The 18,728-nt window shown below is 55.6% G+C and overlaps 1 protein-coding gene across 1 annotated transcript; it reads right to left on the bottom strand.

Annotated features, from left to right (window-relative positions):
* Positions 1-1,960: 1,960 nt before the first annotated feature.
* On the bottom strand, positions 1,961-18,728 carry LOC122384569. The gene is made up of 4 exons (XM_043372108.1): positions 18,316-18,728; positions 10,938-11,220; positions 7,388-7,592; positions 1,961-4,306 (listed from the first exon to the last, which is right to left on the bottom strand). Exons 2-4 carry the CDS (start codon positions 11,209-11,211, stop codon positions 2,800-2,802), a joined length of 1,986 nt encoding a protein of 661 aa, XP_043228043.1. The 5' UTR covers positions 11,212-11,220; positions 18,316-18,728; the 3' UTR covers positions 1,961-2,799.

The raw sequence follows: 18,728 nt of genomic DNA, 5'->3' as shown, positions 1-18,728 counted from the left end.
TTTATGGGTCATTTTACTCATAGAATTCAATAGGCACACTCAATAAGTGATATGGACCACCTCTGGATGAATTTCAGGTCGAGGTCAGGTCAAGGTCAGGTCAAGTGAGGTCAAATTTTGAAGTTGGTTGTTAACCCGCGCCCCGTAGGGCTACCGGCGGACCCTACCACCCGTAGGGATTTTCAAAATTCAAACGGCGTTCGATAGCCCCACCCGGGAACTACCTTGTGACCAAATTTCATTGACCTAGGTCAAACCGATGACGTCACAGGTCAGGTCAAAGGTCAGATTTTCACCGTTCACAGGCAACTCAAGAAATGTGCTGTGAAAGCAAGTAAATTGGTAATTTATTGAAAACCATCGATGGTATATTGTTCGTCAAACACATACCTTGCTATCTGAGGTCACTGATACCAGGTCAGGTCACAGCGAGGTCAGGTCACCGGGGTCACAATATGAATGTGTCGTGTGATACATGTTTTATGGTCCATTTTACATGACAAATGCGATTATGTGGGTTAGGCAGCCTTTGGGGCCAGCCTAGGTCACGTTTTTGTGAAGGTCAGGTCAAGGTCAGGTCAAATTAGGTCAAATTTCAAAGTTGATATTTTTGCATAAAATGGGTATCGATTCGATGCAGCTCGTCACGGGGAGTCTAATGGTGGTCTTCGTTTTTCTCTACGAGTTCTAGAATTGCCAAAAATTGAGTTTGAAAATTTGACGTCATCATTTTTGAACAGTTTTTTCGCTATAACTTGGCCAAAAAACGAGGTATCGATCTGAAATTTGGTATGTAGATAGAAGACGGTAGGCACTATCACATATATTCCGGTTTTTTTCGAAATTCAAAAAACTTTTTGGATTTTTTGACGAATATATCCAAAAAAATGCTTTTTTGATTTTTGGGGGTCAAAACTCAAAAATTTCAAAAATTCGAGATAGCAGTTTTGTAGCCCTGTCAATTCTACACCTTTTATGTCTTGATCATTTTTCTGTATCTTCAAAGCTGTAGTCCTGACAGGTCTTCTCGCGAAGGTCTTTTTTCGGTCGAAAATGACAGAACATGACGTCACTCTGACGTCATTTGTGGCCAACCTATCATAGCCTCTGGAAAAATTTTTGGTCACAATGTGTAAAATTGATGCCCGGAGGGGTTCTGAAAGTTTGGTGGCGATATCTCCAGCCGTTTAGGAGATATCGACCGAAAAGGACAGGGGGGGGCCGTTTCGGCCCCCCCCTACGGGGCGCGGGTTAAGGCCTAAAAAGGTGTCTATCTGATGCAGTTTTTCACGGCGAATCGAATGGTGCTATTTTTGTTTCCGTACGAGGTCTAGAACTTCCAAAAAAGTCATTTTTCAAAAATTTTGTGTGTCGTGACGTCATAAAATTTTGAATAACTCCCACATTTTTGAACTGATTCTTCTAAAATTTGGTATGTAGGTGCACATAGACCACTTCTCTGACATATATTCCGTTTTTTTTGATAGACTCAAAATTTTGGATTTTATAATGATTTTCCCAAAAAAGTCAGTTTTTTGAAAAAATTTAGGCCAAAATCCAAAATTTTCAAAAAACCGAGATAGCCATTTGATAGACAAAGTAAAATTACGTATAAACTTTTTTGTTACGTCTTGATTCCTTTAAAAATGAAGATGTTAGCGGCGTTTGAACTTTTGCCGTTTTTGAGGCGAAAATGGCGAACATGACGTCACTAAAACATCAATTTCTCAAAAAATTTCCGACGGATTTCGCTCAAATTTTCAGGGAACGTGTCAAATTGATGTAGGAAAAGGTACTGAAAGTTTGGCGGCGCTGCGCGCCGCCGTTTTTGAGATATCGCAAAAATTCGCGAGGGGGGGGTAAAATTTACCCCCCCCCCAGCCCCGCGCGGGTTAAGTCGAAATCAGCTTATCTTCGCCGACTCATCCAGGAATGCCGTCTCACCAAAACAACACTCATGTAAGATAATATCTTATCAGCTGTATTGAACGGCAGCTCAGCGTTCAGAACATAAATAGACACAATACAAAAAATCACTATCAATAATGCCACTGGTATTGAGGTCAACTAACAGTGTGTCTCTCTCACAGAACAGAGGAGCAGCCCGTTCGACGGTCACGCTCACGCTCGCACACAAACAAGGGCGTGCATTTAAGCGGTGCGAGGCGGCTGGTCCGACACGCGCGGGGCGCGGACGGAGCAGCGCCTGGCCGATGGGCTTGAATAACCACGTCCTACTCTTCACACACTGCCGCTCACCGCAGTCAGGCCACACAATCACAGAACTGAGGCCCGACCGACGTCCGTCACTCACACAGAACGGTTTATAGACTACGGGAGACCGTCTACAATTTGAAACAAACAGGGAGATTCGTTGTCGGTCTAAATACTGACAAAGACAATACGAACGCGCATAAACTGGTAAATGGGTTATCTCCCGAATATAAAAAACTAACAGCACACCGATTTCCCAAGCAAGACTCTCAGCTCACACGCTTTGGTGATATTCACAAAAGTGATCGGGTAAAAATAATGCCATCGATTCACAAGGTTGTCCCAAATTATGCTAAAATGCCCATCGCAACCGATGGATTTGCGGGAATGATTTATATTGGCTTCAATCTGGCAGAATTGGCGGTGAGCGCCAGATTGGGAGCCACGCGGTATACTTCAGTCTGCGAGAACAGCAGGACTGGAGACCGCCATGCCGGCTGTTGTACTGGAAGCTGGCACGTTGGCTGGTGGCTGAGCCACTGTCGAATACCCTGGGGAAGTGCCCCAGGCCGGCAGGGTGGCGACTCAGGCGCGGTGCGCCGAGTAGCCCGTGTCGTACAGCTGCGCCAGGCTGCTGGCCGTGTTGTCCTGGTAGGTTTCCTCGAGCTTGGAGCGCCGCCGGCGCTGGCAGCCGTACATCCAGGCGGCAATAATGGCCAGCTGAGCCAGCAGGAAGAGCGCGCTGCCCACCACCAGGCCCATGGTGTTGACGCAGAACCCGTCGGCGGCCGCCTCCACCCGCGGACCGTCCAGGCTCGGACGCTCCTCGGCCGCCGTCCGCCGGCGCGCTGCGTACTTGTCGTCGATGCGGATCGTCTGCACGACGAGCAGCTCCTCCTCGGAGGCGTCGCGCCGCACGCGGTCCAGACTGCGCCGGCGCCGGCCGTAGCTCTCCGTCTTGCCCAGCGTGCCGGCGTAGTCGCGCGTCTCGCAGATGGCCGGCTCACAGCGGGGCAGGCACGGCGTGACCATGGCGCGGAACTGGACCACGTCCGAGGTGGGGAACTTGAAGGCGTCGAAGGCGGAGGCCAGGTCCTTGGTGCCGTTGACGCGCAGCAGCGCCTGCAGGATGCTCTCGTCGGTCGGACAGCCGTTGGCGTCGATCAGCAGAATCTCGTTGCTATTGGAGCCGTCCATGGCGACCAGGTCGCGGACAAAGATCTCGTAGGGCGACATCGGGTCCATGATCTGGAAGCGGAGGCTGAGCGGGTCGCCGACAGAGGCCGCCTGCAGCTCGCTGCCGTTGGGGTCCGTGATGCTCATCAGCACATTCGGCGAGTCGACGACGGCCTCCTCCTCCAGCACCGGCTGGATGTCGCCCTTGACCTCCAGGTTGACGTCGTTGCTGACCGTCTTGTTGCTGAGGTCGTAGCGGCAGTGGACGCTGAGACCCAGGTCGGCAGAGGTGACGATGCGGTCGTGGTGCTGCAGCACGACGTCGTTCTGGTACTGTCCGGCCGAGACCCTCTTCACGCCGCACTCGAGGTCGGTGTAGCTCATCGACAGCTCGAACTGCAGACTGCCGTCCACGTCCGTCACACACGTGTTGGGGTTGCCCTTGGCGTAGATCTTGCCGTTGAACATCTTGCTGGTCTGGATGCGCGCCACCATGTTTCCGGCGCGGCAGTCGATGGTGACGTTGTAGCACGAGCTCAGCTCGTAGCTGGTCGAGCCGGGGATCTCCAGGTACGGCTCCTGGATGTGGGTGAGCGTCGAGGCGGCGTGGTGGCTCAGCCGGCACACCTGGTCCCCGGTATCGTTGTAGTCGTACGTGTGGCAGCGGAAACTGGCCGACAGACAGAGCTCACGGCACGCTTCAATTGACTCCACCTCCTGGTGCACCGAGTCGACCGTCTTCAGGATGCGCCCGTCGATCTTCTGGAACTCGCAGAGCTTCACGGGCTCCTCGATGCAGTTGTTCTCGAGGTAGTCGGTGCCCTCGGCAGGTCGGAACACGCCCATGCCGGCGGTCGTGTGCCGGTCCATGTCGGATAGGGAGCAGGTGCCGTCCGCTGCCGTGAACGCAGCCGACCTGGGGAAGGGCAGAGAGGGCGCCGTCAGACACTGGGGCGGTGACGCAGAGAGGGCGCTGTGAGACACGGAGCGGGTAGGCTGCTACCCGCCAGCCTCTCTTCCCGGCCCGGGGAGGAGGGAGAGGCTCCAAAGCACGATACATACTTTACACTTTAGCAAGATAGGTACCACTGACACCCTTGCCGGAAGTATGCCGCTTGAATACTTTTTCTCCTATACTCTCAACAATGGTGTACTGTTATCACTTCCATAGACACACCGTCATTAGCAAAATATGGGACACCATCATACAATTAACACCACAATAGCTCCCCAACAAATGAAGTTACGAGCACCCCTGCCATGGACAACACCTCGCGGGTCAACTTTAACGACGCCATCACGCCGTAATGTAAAGCTTGGTCGGCTGCGCGTGCCTAACAATTTCCGCATCGCGGGCGACAATGGCTCGTAAATTACCGTTCGGACGATGAGCCGGGGTCAACGACAGGCACCGGGTGACCCGTCGACCGTGTGGAGCGGGAGGGATGACCCGTCCAAACCGGTCACATAAGAGTTAGGAACACTCCGTGTTCAGAAGCCTGACGACCGCTCAGAAGTCTGACTCAGCTCTTTCGTATTCGTCTTGCATTCTCGTTGTTTTGTTGATTTATCAATGTGACACACCGTGCATAAGTCGCGCAGTGGGAGGAGCCCGTCCCGCCACCGCACGCGCCCGGGGTGCTGTTTTTGGGTACTGGCTCGGCAGTGACCGTTATGACCCGGCGGTCGGCGTGACAGGGTGGTCAGGCAGCGTCACATCTCGGCCGAGGCGTCACGCGGCGTGACGTTACGTGTCGCGGCCGGCTCGGGGCGGCCGTGGCACCCACAGACTGCCCAGGTTGTGGTCTGATTCCCCACCGTCAGTCACGGAGAGCGGTCGGTCGGACAGCTGGGCCGAGCCGCACACAGCTGCCGCTCGGCCCGTCCACGCCGAGCTGCGGTCATCCACCTGTTCGTCTCGTCCGACTCTCCAGCCTTACAGCGGGGTGGGGCTGGCGGGCCGTTACCACGGGTGAGAGTCTTCCTATACTGCGGCTATCGAGTCGCCTTTTACTGAGGCTCTAACGAGGGTCAGCCATTCACCGTTAGACGGTACCGATAGACATGTGTTCTGGGCGTGTCTTCTCGCTCAGGACATGGTCCCTCTCCCCGCTGGGACCCGGTCCCGCTCCCCGCTTGGACCCGGTCCAGTTAACTGTTCGGACATGGTCCCCATTTCGTCCCGGTCCAGTGAGGTCTCGGTCCCGGTAGCCCGGTCCCGAAAAGGGCGGGACGGCGGTTACTGGCAGTCTCCGACCTTCGTCACTGGTCGGTTAGTGCCCTACACTGCAATGCAGTCTCCACACTGCGGTCGCCGCGGTAGGCTGGTTAGAGCCCTATGCGGCATTGTAGTCTCCCCACTGCACCGGCTGATTAGAGCCCTATGCGGCATTTCAGTCTCTTCACTGCACCAGCTGGTTAGAGCCTTATGCCGCATTGCAGTCTCCACATAGAAGTATCATACCGGGTGGTTAGTGCCCTATACCGCACTGCAGTCTCCCCGGCAGGCTAGTTAGTGTCATATGCCGCACTGCAGTCTCCGCGGTAGGCCAGTTAGAGGCCTATGCCACACTGCAGTCTCCGCAGTAGGCCAGTTAGTGCCCTATGCGACGTTGCGGTCTCCGCTCCGGGTGGTCAGAAGTACCCTATGTGACGCTGCAGTCTCCCTAATGGCTGGTTAGGGTCCTATACCGCTCTGAAGTCTCTCTACTGGCTTCCTGGTTAGGGCCTTATGTGACGTTGCAGTCCTTGCGTCAATCGGGCTAGCGCCCTATGCCTCGTTGGAGTCTCCACCAAACAGGTAGTCCCCACCGCCGGTCGGTTAGCGTCGTATATCCGGCAGCAGCCGACATGACTCGAGGAGCCACTGTAGTGTACACTCAGCGGAGTCATCGCGACAATGGTGACTCTGACTGTCACACAAAAGTGCATTCTTCTCCTACAATGTAGTGGGGATGACCAGAGTAACCACAGACTCTGCAAGTAACTTGAGGTCAGCGCACTTGTTTTCTTCGTCCAACGGTGACTGTCATGTTTATCCTACTCGACCAAACAAGAGATTCCTTCTATCTTCAACTTCCCCGCGTACTGAGGGCGTAGTTAAACAGATAGACGGAGCTCTCACACGACCTCCCAAAATAGACAGGCCTGTCCGACGCAGATTTAGCGCGGCTTCGGACCACTCCCACGGAACTGGACAGCCAGGTTCTGTGCTGGTGGTCGGAGCTGAGGCACTGGCCGGCCGGTCGGTGACCCTCAGTGACCCGAGCGGACTGATGACGTCACAGTGAAGTGACTGATGACGATAGGACGCCCACCACCGCGTGATGACCGTCCGGGGAGCCGGCGGGCGGCTCGACGGGCCGGGATTTCCTCCCGGAGTCTCTCCACTAGAATCATTCGGCCGAGACGGCAGAGGAGCGACGGCCGCTGGAGAGCCGATTGGATGGGTCTCGCGTGACCAGCTGTCCAAATGATAACACCCCACAGCGAGTTATGGGACGCCCGGGTAATAGCGACTTGACCTTGGGCTGGCTAAACGCCAATGTCGTTTTATCTCGAAACGATTACATTTTGCTTGCAACTGTTGAAGGCAGCCACTCGTGAGACTCGTCGAAACGGACAGCCAGCTTTATCTAATGCGTTGTTTTGGACCCCGATTATTTCTGATGGACCACTACATGTTTCATATCCAGTGGGAAATTCGGGCCCGTATCCAAGATTAAGGGCATTAGGTGACGTTATAATTTCTATCGCGTGATTCGGACGAGTCTTGAGTTGAGGGTGGTAATTTCTATCGGAAGGATAATGGAGTAGTGAAACTTACCATGATCTTATTTCGTTAATAACAGTCCTAACCAGAACTAGGCCGAGTGTTTTAGTTTATCCCGCAGAACCGCTAACCCTGAGCAGCTATTACAGGAGGTGGGTGAGAGTTCACCCAAACCGGCAGGGCAGCTACTTCAGGAACCGGTGGAAGATCTGTGCCGCTTCTCACCTGCAGACAAACTCGGTCTCGCTGAGGCAGGCCTTCTGACAGTCCAGCCGGCTGGTCGCCGGGACTGACTTCTTCTCCACCCCGGCCAGGGTGAAGTTCTGCACGCGCTCGAAGGCCCACGCGCTGCTGCACTTGGGGGCGCCGGCGTAGCACATCTTCTGGACGTACATGGTGAAGACGGGGAACTGGGACACGGTGAGAGCCTCTGAAACACACAGACGGCAGACCGGTCAGTGGTGAGCTCAGCACGCGCATCAGACACAGCGTCTACATGTAGCTGGACACGACAGTGGTGACGAATCAGCGAGTGACATCATCCCCATCAAACGAGGAATGGCAACGTTGACATTAAACCTCACAAATCTATCAATGGCATGTGTGACCGAAGCATCCCAACTTCCGACTAAACCAGTTGGCTGCATTGACGGGCTGGTTAAGTAAATCTCCAGTGGCCGCACCAGAGGTCATTGACCGTGGCTTGAACATGGCGAACGTGGCATCGTTTACATATTTCCGCCATTGCTGCACTGTAAAACCAGTGATCGGATCATCTGACCGATCACCCCCGCTGACCGATACCCCGTGACCGATGACCACTGGGACCGTTCAGCGGGCTCGCTGGCCCCCGTCACCGCCTGTGTAACCCATCCATAATGCAGTGACTGACCGGGTGGGGCGACGCTACCCCATGGTGACTGCTGAACCAACAGCATCGGAGCTGCCCAGCGGGAGCAGCCGCATACATTAGCGTCTACAGTGAACGCATGAGTGTGAAGGCTGGAGCTTGGGATTTGGAGATATGGGGAAGGTATCTTTCTTATGCGCTCTTGTTGAGATAATGTGTGGCATTTTGTGAAGGAGGCTAAGGCTCACAACACAATTTTCTCGCAATTTTCATTTAGTGAATGAGGCGAGCGGGTGGGTGGGTGCCAGATAAAGAGGAGATAGAGAGAAAGAAGGAGAAAGCACATGCGTTCATAGCCAAAGCGAGTTGGTGGCATGCCATGACTGGATCCCATTGCGTATGTGTTTGTGTGTCTGTGTGTGTTTGCCGTGCCGAATGGGTTAGAGTGCACACACCCGCATGCCTCTGCTGGCGCGGAGCAGTGGCCTCTGCCGTTCGGGGCGGAACACTCCCACACTCTGTGTGTTGACACAATGGCCGCAGCTCAACACAATGTCTACTGTGTTTGTGGTCGCGGTCAGTGACCTCAGACGGCCGGCGCTCTGGGAAGGGGAGGGAGGGCTCATAAATACCCCCAGGCTGTGCGTTGGTTACGCTCTTTATGGGCATTTACCGTGATGATAGCGGGCGATGCCCATATTTTACCCATGGCGTGTGGTCGGGGCGGCTGGTGGGCTGAGGTACGGGAGAGGTCGGGGAGCGGGTCAGGTGACCTCATGAGATCCGGCCGAGACGGCGTGACGTCACGCTGCCTTCTGTACCTGACATTGGATGGCACCGGACAGACTTCTGCTCGCCCCGTGACCTATGCTAATGTATGCGATACAGATCCGAGTCAGGGCGCACTGTTCATGCATGTTTCAGATGAATATTGCATATGGTTCGACAGAACTGGCGCGTCTCAGCTTTCAGCTTCGAGTGAGTGTTGCAAGGCAGTAGGCTGCTATAGATGCGTTCAGATGCTGGCGCAAACATCTGTTTGCAATTTGCAGTCAATGCCTCTGCACGGTCACTGCCACGTCGTCACTTTCGCGTGAATGCAGAATCAGGTGTTGATGAGTTAAAAGTGATGACTTTTGCTTGCACTATCATGCCTGCATTAAGCTCCATTAAATGGCTCCGCCTCTATCTCATTCCCCGTATCTCTGCCGTTCCTCGTGCCGATTCCGTACCATCTGTTCCCGCTCGGTAATCACCGTTCTCTGTGTGTGAGTGCGGCTGGTCACCGGTTCTCCGGCGCGCCATGTGGTCTGAGCGCCGCCATCTGCCGGTCCCGACGGCCGGGTCAATGCCTGGTGACGCCGTCCACCGTCTACCGTCCGCTCTGCAACGACCCGGGGCCACCGGAGGCGCCGCCGCCGGCCGCGGCAGAGCGCTCGAGCGTGGCCCGCCACTCGTGGTCGTCCCAGATTGGACCACCTCTCGGCGGAGTCGCGGCTGGTTTGTGCCGATACAGAGAGCGGCGGCCGCAGAGCCTTGCAAGGTCTCGGCCGCCGCTGTCTGGCGGCGGGAGAGGCGGCATTTGGCTACCAGCGGCAGAAGCTCTAAAGAGGAGCCGCTCCAGGGTCTAATTACACCCGTCATGAAGGTCAAACGCTGCCCGCTGACAGGTGCCGACCGAAATTAAACGAGTAATGAGGAGCACTTTGGCAAGCGAAGCGTCAGCTTCCATTTGTTCGGCGTCTCTCCGTACGTGTAATTGCTGGACGTAATTTGTACCCTTTGTCCAGCATGCACGCACCACTTGGAGCCTCACGTGCCGCCAAGATCACCGTCATATTCAGAAACAGGATCGAGAACAGAGGGCAGTTGTTCTGTCTCACCACCCGCACACTTCCTTTATCGTCACTCCTCAGTCACGCCACGGAGAAAAATGTGCGGCCGCCGCTCGGAAATGGTTGTCGTTTGTCTGGTTCTTTACGCGCCGGGCGGGGAGCGGGTGGGAGGAGGGAGGCTGAACTGGGTCAGAGGCTGGCGGCGGGATCCGGCGCCGGCCGCTGACCCGTCCGACCGGTCCCGGGCAGTCCCGGGCAGTCCCGGTCGGTCGGTTTGACCGTCCGTCTCCCCCACTGACGGCCGTCGCCGGTGGTTGTCACGTGCGGACGATACTGAACAGCTGAAGGTCGCATGCGAGGCGAGCGCCGAGGAACAAAACGCGTGAGGAAGGCACGCAAACCGGTGATTAGCTGCGTGCCTCCTCGTGACAGGTCGATGCAACCAAAGAGAGCGAAGGTGTGTGCGTGCCTTTGAGCTAACACAGACTAGCTTGGACATATCTTCTCATGCGTTTTGCGCTGATTTGTGATTAAGGAGGTTGTTTAATGGCGTTTTTGCGATCGTATACCCCTTAGGTAAGTGGCCCACCGAGCTCCTCCAACGGCCGTCTGCGTTTGTTATCATTAGGCCCGGTAATAGTCGGGATGTGGTCAGGGGCGAACACCATCGTGGAAGATTTATCACACCAAGATGACACGCTGTTCGCCAAATGACGGACGAACCCCGCCGGGAAAGGACCTTATCTCACCTTGTAGGTGATCAAAGGAGCCGACAGTGCTCCATGGCTGCCCGTCGTGCCGACATGGACACAATAGGTCTCACGGCGAGATGAGAGTTTTGACACAAAGGTGGCGCCTATCGATCATCCACGCTGGAAGGACGATTAAGAAAATCCCATAGGATGAGCCTTAGCTGCCCCAAGCTTGCCCCTCCCCCAGGAATGATTACTAATTCAAGCCCACTTCTGAACTCTCATTTCAGCTAAAGTGAGATCGTATGTCGAGTCTCCTACCTCACATTCGATGAGATAAGACTTCACTCTCTGTGATGTAAGATCCTCTCACCCTCTCACCGTTTCCTCTTTCTCACCTGGTTCGTCCTCATTGGCGTCAGCGTTGGAGTCGATCAGCACACAGAGTCCGGTCTCGTAGTTAAACGCCTGGCAGCTGGCGTTCTGCCGACACATGTCGATACATTCTGCGAGCATCAGCGTGCCGGCCCGCGAGTCGAGCATGTCGGAGGGGGCGCTGTAGACGTAGCCGGTCACCAGCTCGAAGTTGGTGTCCTCGTCGGAGCAGGAGTCGGTCTGGGCGGCGGCCAGGGCGGCCCAGCTAACCAGAGCCAGCAGTATACAGGAGCGCATCGTCGGGCGCTGTGGGCAGAGACGGGGGGAGATGGTCAGAGAAGGGCAGACGGTAGACGGTGCACGTGACTAAGAGGTGGCAAAAGCGTCTGAAAAATGTTAAACCAGCAGTCTTTCAAATTCAAAACGTTTATTATCAAGTAACTACTGATTAATTTTATTGGGAAAAGCATACATCCAAATTAATTTGATTTCCACTTGAATTATAACTATCTGGCTCTTAAATCAATAGATCACTGTTGTCAGTTTTTTACGAGCTAGCTATTGGTGGGCTGAATAGCTTCCAACATCCAGCTTTTATGGCCGACTGGAACTAAAAGTTTCTGAACGGCTTTTAATCCGCTGTTCCTTTTGTTCTGTTACATCTCTCTCAGACGGAGCCTTTATTTGTCCTCAAAGCCTCGAGGCTGTTCAGGCGCTCCATGTCGTTGGACCAGCCAAGGTCGTCCATATGCCCCACACTAGCCCCGTGTCCTTCCCTTTCCTCCTTCCTTCTAGACCGACCCTCCCCCGCCGGATGCAAGCCATTACCGTCCGCCGTCTCAGCCGGCGCGGCTGTCCGATTAATTAGACAAATGGCCGCGACTTGGACACGCCACACCGCCCCCGCCACTGCTGTCCCCGTGGTGTTACCACGCACTGCCGCATCGCAGTCTCCAGTGCCCGCTCGGTTAGAGCCCTATATTGCATTGCAGTCTCCGCCGCCGCTCCGTCCCCGGCGGCCGCTGCTGGTGTTACTGCGCACTGCCTTATTGCAGTCTCCGCTGCCGGCCGGTTTGCGCCCTATGCGACACTGCAATCTCCATCGCGACAGTTTCCCGGCCGGTCGGTTACAGCCCTATTCACCATTGCAGTTCCCGGCGGCCGCTCGTGGTGTTACCGCGCACTGCCGCACTGCAGTATCTGCCGCTCGCGCTCGGCTGCCATGCAGGCCGGCGGAGCAGGGACCGGAGCAGGTCACTGTCGGTCATTGCCCGGCCGGCGGATCCCAGCGGCGCGCGCAATCCTTCACAATGTCGCGGTTCTGCACTGGTGAGCGCACGTTTTTCTGGTTGTGAAAACCGCACCGTGACAGCGTGCAACAATAAGATGTGCCGCTCGGCGTGTCGCCCATGGCTCGGTCGGTGCGGTGGGGACGCGGATGGTGGCGCGGCGTTTCGGCCGCAGCTGGCGCCGCTGATCTGCTCTCGTTAGTGGTGAAGCCGCGGTTTTAGCCAATTCACCACCCCGCCAATCTAACGCTGATTAAAACCGAATCCGGCGTCGTCGTCGGCCGGTGCCGGCGGCGGCGGCGGTCTGACTCTCCCACACGGGGTCAACGACCGCGCTGACCTTGACCGGCGGCGCGACAGATGCGGCGCTGGCGTCGCGGCGGAGACCGTTACGGCGCGGCGCGTGGTGCTGCCGACGGACAGCGTCGGCGAGCTGCCCGCTCAGGGAGGGCCCACGAGCGGCCGGCGCGGTCAGCTGGCGGGTCGGACCGACGGCTGCTGCGGCCCACGGGTCGTGAGGCGGGGGCAGAGGCACCAGGAAGCACCTCTCGGAGTCACGGCGACTTGGCACAGAAGCGGCAGCGGAGCAACAGAATACTAATGTGGCGATAACACGGACTGGTCGCCGCGCCAGCAAATCTCAACAGCGGCCCACGTCTGCCGGATTTTAGTTTCGCCCATGGTCCGTGACGGTTGTCGACAGTACTCCGTTATGGCTGAATGACTTTAAGTGACGCTCGCGGTTGGGGCATATATTTCCTTATATTTCCACAAATCTTTTATAATAAAGCCTTTATACCGATAAACGTTATACGCAATGCATGATAACAGTAAGGCGACTTTGAGCTGGTTAAAAAATAACTTCCTGGACAAACAGAAAGACTAAGTTCCTCTTAAGCCATGTGATCCGGTTCCCTGCTAACACTTCTCCTTCCAGTCGCTGCAGCTCCGCAAGTGCTGCAGAGAGGGATAATCCCCAGCTGTTGCCGTTTTTTCTCGCCCCACTCCGCTCAGTAGGTCAATCCTCCGGCTCGTGTCTGGGAATCTCCCTCCCCCGCCCGGAAGCGGAGCCGGTCGCTCCAGACGCTCACCACACACCCCATGCAGCGCTGGCCGGTCCGCCCCGCCGCTATATTTACGACATTCCGTGCTGGTCTCGGCGTGTGACCCATACTGAGACCGGCCGGGCGACCCGTAACGGTCGGAGGGCGCCGCCCGGGTCAGACAGGTCAGAGGCAGGGCCGTACTGACTGCAGGGCCGCCGGCGTCCAATGCCGGTCACCGTTACTGAGGGGGTGAGGGCAGTGAATCAGCTGTGGGTCAGACCAGTGACCTGCAGACAGAGAGGTGTCTGAGGTCGGGTACATCCCACCGGAGACTGCGGGGACCCGCCGGACGCCGGCAGACATACCGGCGGACGGAGCGCCGGGACTGAGGGAACGGCTGAGTCAGGGCGCTGACACGGATGTGACCCGATATATAGGGGGAAATACCGAATTGACGTGGAGACTAGTGATTGATCAACGGGACTGAGAGAAGACAGAAGGCCGGAGACTGAACGCCATGGAATTTCAACAGGCTACAAGGAACGCATAGACTACAGGCTTCTCTGAGATTATACCCGGTGGACGCTCAGCCTATCGGCCACATGCCTGATATTCGTGAGTGGGTATTCATATCTTTGCGGCATGCCAACACTGAATGTCTCAGATATTCTCCAGCTCGTGCCTTAGTCACGGCCAGCGGAACAGGTTGCTGCTGCGCTCCGGTCCGGTGAAGACAAACCACCGCGTCGACAGTCGGGTGGATCGGACATGACGCAAGACCGAGTGTGTGTGAATAGCCGGCGGTTACTGGCTGGAGCCGAGCGGAACCGAATCGGCCCGTGCCGGCCTCGGAAGGCATCTAACGGACACGTGGGAGCCGTGGGAGGCGGCCCGGGGGCAGGGTCGGCGCCGTCCCACTGGCAGTACCGCTCAGACGCCTGCGGCGGGTCCCAGAGCCGACACCGTGCCGCAATGTACCGCGGTCGGTGAGTGTGCCGCTACAAACATCCTGCTGGTCTGCAGGAGTGCATACCGCGACAGCCTCGCGCGCACAAATACTGCAAGTAAGCCTCATTTAGCCCTACTGCGCGCACTGGGGTGACACAGGGATTTTATCTGCACATTACCTGCATTATATGATGTGTTGCAGCGTGGTCTGTCAAGCGTAACGAAATTGACGGATTATCTTGAAGCGATGCGTCGGATCGTAATGTGTTTTGCCAGCACCTGACATAAACAGATCAGAGCGGCTCGGTTCCGCGGAGGCTCCACCCGTCTCTGGATGTCAGCCTGTGACGGTGTCTGTCCGCGCTGGCACCTCTGTCACGGAGATTCTCCTTCCGTGGCCGATGGAGCGCTCCGTACCGCTCTGCTGGCCCGAGCGACACACGAGGACGGCCTTTACCGGTGATCGGTAACGGAGAGGGACGGTCGATACCAGTGATCGGTAACGGAGAAGGACGGTCGATACCGGTGGTCGGTAACGGGCCGTCTCATTACAGTCAGGACCGTGGCCGGGGCGGGGTAATGATACCCTCCCACCCAGCCAGCCGTGAGTCTGACGGTGCCGGTCGGACGCCGATACACATACCATAGGATGTTTACCAGCCGGTAACAAACGGTTTCGACACAACACGTCACAACACAAAAACAAGTGATGCGTGTGTGTGGTTGCTACATTCTTATGAACTATTTAGCGTTATGCATATATGGATTCTCGTCCTTTGCTGGTTCTTACAGACGTCTTTGTAATGTGTTCGCCGGTTCCATCTTTCTTTGGCACCGGTAGCACTGCCCTCCAAGTCCAGCCACGGCAGCGGTCACCACACGCATCTCTCGGTCGCTCGCCGGCCTTCCTTCCCGTGCCGTTTCGTGTGTGACGGCGTGCGAACTCCGCCACGGAGACGGGCTATCGTTTTTCGGCCGTGTTCCGAGCCAGCGAGCCCGTCTCGCCCCAGTGAAGCCACCGTTCGTGCGCCGAGCCGGGCCGAGAGACGTGCCTGTCCCGGCACCGACCACGTGCGCTGGTGAACGGGAGCGCGGGTGGGCTGCTAAAACTGGAGCTGTTCCAAGTCTCGATATTTTACCATGCTGCTATTTGCAACAAGTTGCAGCACGCATACAATGCTATGCAAGATAATATTGACCACGTTCTTTGAAGTGGCATCATATTTCCAGAAATCTAACTGCCCGGGCGTGCAAAGTGACGTGCAATGCAGGAAATTCTCAGCAGCGCTAGCGGCCAGCCGATCACGCGAAGGACTCACTCCACCATCACAGCTGAAGCGCCGTTCGCGGCCCAAACACAAGTCTCGGTCTCCATCCAACCGTCTCTGTCTGCGCGTGAGTTCTCTGCCGCCAGCTGCGGCCGGTCCTCAGTCCGCCGAGCCGCGGCCATCTGTCCCTTATACCGCTGGTAGCGGGCCGATCGCCGTTATCTGCCGCAGGGGACAGTCGCCGGCCGCGTGCGGTCCCAATCAGCCGTGTCGCGTGGCCACGCGATGACAAAAGGGGTGATGGGGATCGTGACTTTGAAACCTTGGCATCACCAAAGCAAATACAATCAACACAAGATCACCAGAAGATTGTGATGCGCAAGTTGCGCCAGCATATCAGTGCTTTATGTCAATAAGCTCTTGTTCGTATAATCTATGGTCTGCGGCCCCTTGCCGTGGACCGTGGCCTCACATCTCTGGCCCGGGACCACGGCCGGTGGTCCGTGGTCTCACATCTCTGGCCCGGGACCACGGCTGGTGGTCCGTGGCCTCACATCTCTGGCTCGAGACCACGGCACGGTGGTTGGTGGGTCGGTGACCGTACCGCCACTGTTTGTCCGGGCGGCACGGCGGAGGGCGTGAACTTGACGCCCCGTCACCAGTAAATGTGATAAATCGACATCAGCCCGGCCGCAGCGGATGTTTTTCACACGCGCCTTAATCGCTCAAACCACTCCGTACCTATCGGAAAACAGGCGTGATGCCGTTCGATGGAGGCCGGCGACGGTCTACCGCCGTGAGTCGTGAGGTCCCCTCCACCTGTACTTTTTACGGTGACACAGTGACTGGGGAGGACCCTGACTCGGTGAATGACACTCCGTCCAGCCTGTTCTGGCCAGCAGAGGTCAGACCACTTGTGAGGGAGATGCGCCGACGCGTGTAATTTAAACCCCGACAGGTCAGGTCTCCGTGGGTCCGGAACTGCCCATCCCAGCGCTGACTAATCCGCCGACCGGCCTTGCGTAACGCGCCGAGAGGCGTCTCTTCACGCGCGGAAATGTAATTGGAATCGCCCACGAGGCTCTGCAAGAGCAGTGACTGGAACGGTTTTGTAGATGTTCGCGGAAATATGATGAGACGTTATCGGTATGTAGCATCGCCCTTCCAAGTCTGACGTTATTTTGCAACTTTGCAACAAATTGATACCTATTAAGCCTGCAAGCTCACTCACCTACAAGTGCCAGTACAACAATTAATTAACTCTCTCTATTGCCGATATCGTGATTAAGTGAAGAGCCTAAAGCACGATAGGTATGAACATAGTGAGATAGTGAGATCAATTGATTGTCAAAGACCCAGACCTTCTGGCAATAAATGACCCTTCAGCGCATTGTTTTCAGTAAACATCCGATGTGAGATGTCGATAAGATGCTCCCTAAACCTCTACCGTTGACCTGTGGCCACTGTCGCCGCCTGCATAGTTCACGGAACGGAACGAAAACATCCGGACCGGACCGGCATTGTTTCCGCCCCGCCCGGGAGCGACTGCCGGCTATCACCGCGACATCTCCGCGACAGGGAGCGACCGGTCACACTGCGGCACGAGGCCACGCATATTTAGAGACGGGTGACGTCGCCCGAACGATGATGACATTGATATGACGTCACATGTCGTCCGTCATATAGCCCACCTCACATCAGCCGCAGGCGGGTCGCCCCCTCCGTCACCTTGACTGCGCCCGTGTCAGTGACCTGGACCCCCCCCCCCCACACTCACACCCGTTCCGGAGCCGTCTGACGCCCTGCCGCACCTTCAGACCCAGCAGATCAAACCGAGAGAGTCGGCCCACGGGCACGATTATTCCAACTGAATACCTTCCGGTCATGACTGAAGGTCAAGCTCGCTAAATGAATTACTTTTTAGCCGATTGTTTTCGTCGGAATAAAACAAAGACAAGGCGTGTTTCGCCACCGTCCGTGTATGCGGGCGGAGAGCAGGTGCGGTCGGACGGAGAGGCACCACCATCGTGCAGCGGTGAGTCACTCGAGGACAGGTCGATGGAGGCTGAGGTCATTGGACCGAGCGACCGAGCATGGTGATGCAAGTCTCAACGGGCGGAGATGCTGACTTAGAAATTAAACGGTGCCGACAGAATCAGCTCCCCAGCATATTTGAAAATATACGAACAAAATTCACATGCATATTTTGATATATGATTTTCATCTATCCCAACCTTAACTGGTAACTATGTAGCTTGCAATAAGCTTTTAGATTTTCTTATTGCTGTTTTTCAATCGAATTGGAGTGAATGAGAATGCGTCGGTATGATGACTACTACGGGAGCCTTTTATCCACAAATTCGACCCATTTAACTCTTGCAATCCCCTTACTTATCCCTATATTTTATATTATTTAATAATTTATTGTAAATTACGATATAAAAAAACATCACGTACAAACTAAAATGAGCATAAAAAAGGAGGCATAAAGACGAAGAGCTTATAATTCATTTACTTTATTTACTTTTTGTCCTACGATAAGTATTATATGGCATTGGATTTCCTGATGGCTTTGGAACTTGGTAAACGGTTTATCTTTAACTCCACACTGGCGTCTCATTAAACGCACCCACGACCCAATGCCTTGGTAATGATGTTTTTCATCGATTCAATAAGCAAATCGTTTTAGAAACAAATCATTACACTGTTCAATATGATTTTTGGATATTATTTTTAACGCGTGTTATCAACATGAAAACTTTTAAGGAGTAAGAAATAAACGTTATAAGTAGAGACAAATATAAATACAAACGAAATTGGTCACCCGTTTCTGCTACACACGTGACTGACCTGAGTTATTTCTGGGCGTTCTCTCGTCCCTACGGGCAGTGCTGGTGGCAGTCTGGTTGGCTGCTGGTCCGCAGCCGTCAGCCGTCCGTCTGTGCCTCTCCGCTCGTCTCCGTCTCCGTCTCCGTCTGCCGATCCGCCCGGCACGGTCACTCAGCGGCCTGTGGTGGCTACCGACCGCAGCGCACCTGTTTTACTCGGCCGCCGCCGCCGGGCCGCCGCGCAACAAGGGCCCGCGCGCCGCGCCGGCCGCGCCGCCAGGTATGCGGGCGGTACCTCGGCCGGCCGCCGCTCCGGCAGGGCGGCCCAGCTGGTTTGGCAGCGGAGGTATGACCCGACCGGCCTGTATCAGGGAGAAATCGCCAGGAATGCGCCGCCACGCCGCCCTCTGGGTCACTGCCGCCGACCCCGCCACT

This window comes from Amphibalanus amphitrite, unplaced genomic scaffold (genome assembly GCF_019059575.1).
Source record: "Amphibalanus amphitrite isolate SeventyFive unplaced genomic scaffold, NRLGWU_Aamphi_draft 000193F_arrow, whole genome shotgun sequence".
NCBI classification, from domain to species: Eukaryota; Metazoa; Arthropoda; class Thecostraca; order Balanomorpha; family Balanidae; genus Amphibalanus; species Amphibalanus amphitrite.
The sequence above is the reverse complement of the archived record's forward strand: the minus strand, read 5'-3'. Positions and strand labels throughout refer to the sequence as shown.

What these genes read in the sequence shown, in the direction of transcription:
- LOC122384569 (XM_043372108.1), bottom strand. Translation starts at nt 11,211, where the DNA reads ATGCGCTCCTGTATACTGCTGGCTCTGGTTAGCTGGGCCGCCCTGGCC. An exon ending in CGCCAATGAGGACGAACCAG is followed by an intron (nt 7,593 to 10,937) that starts GTGAGAAAGAGG and finishes TGTGTGTTTCAG; the next exon opens with AGGCTCTCACCGTGTCCCAG. An exon ending in GAGACCGAGTTTGTCTGCAG is followed by an intron (nt 4,307 to 7,387) that starts GTGAGAAGCGGC and finishes GCCCTTCCCCAG; the next exon opens with GTCGGCTGCGTTCACGGCAG.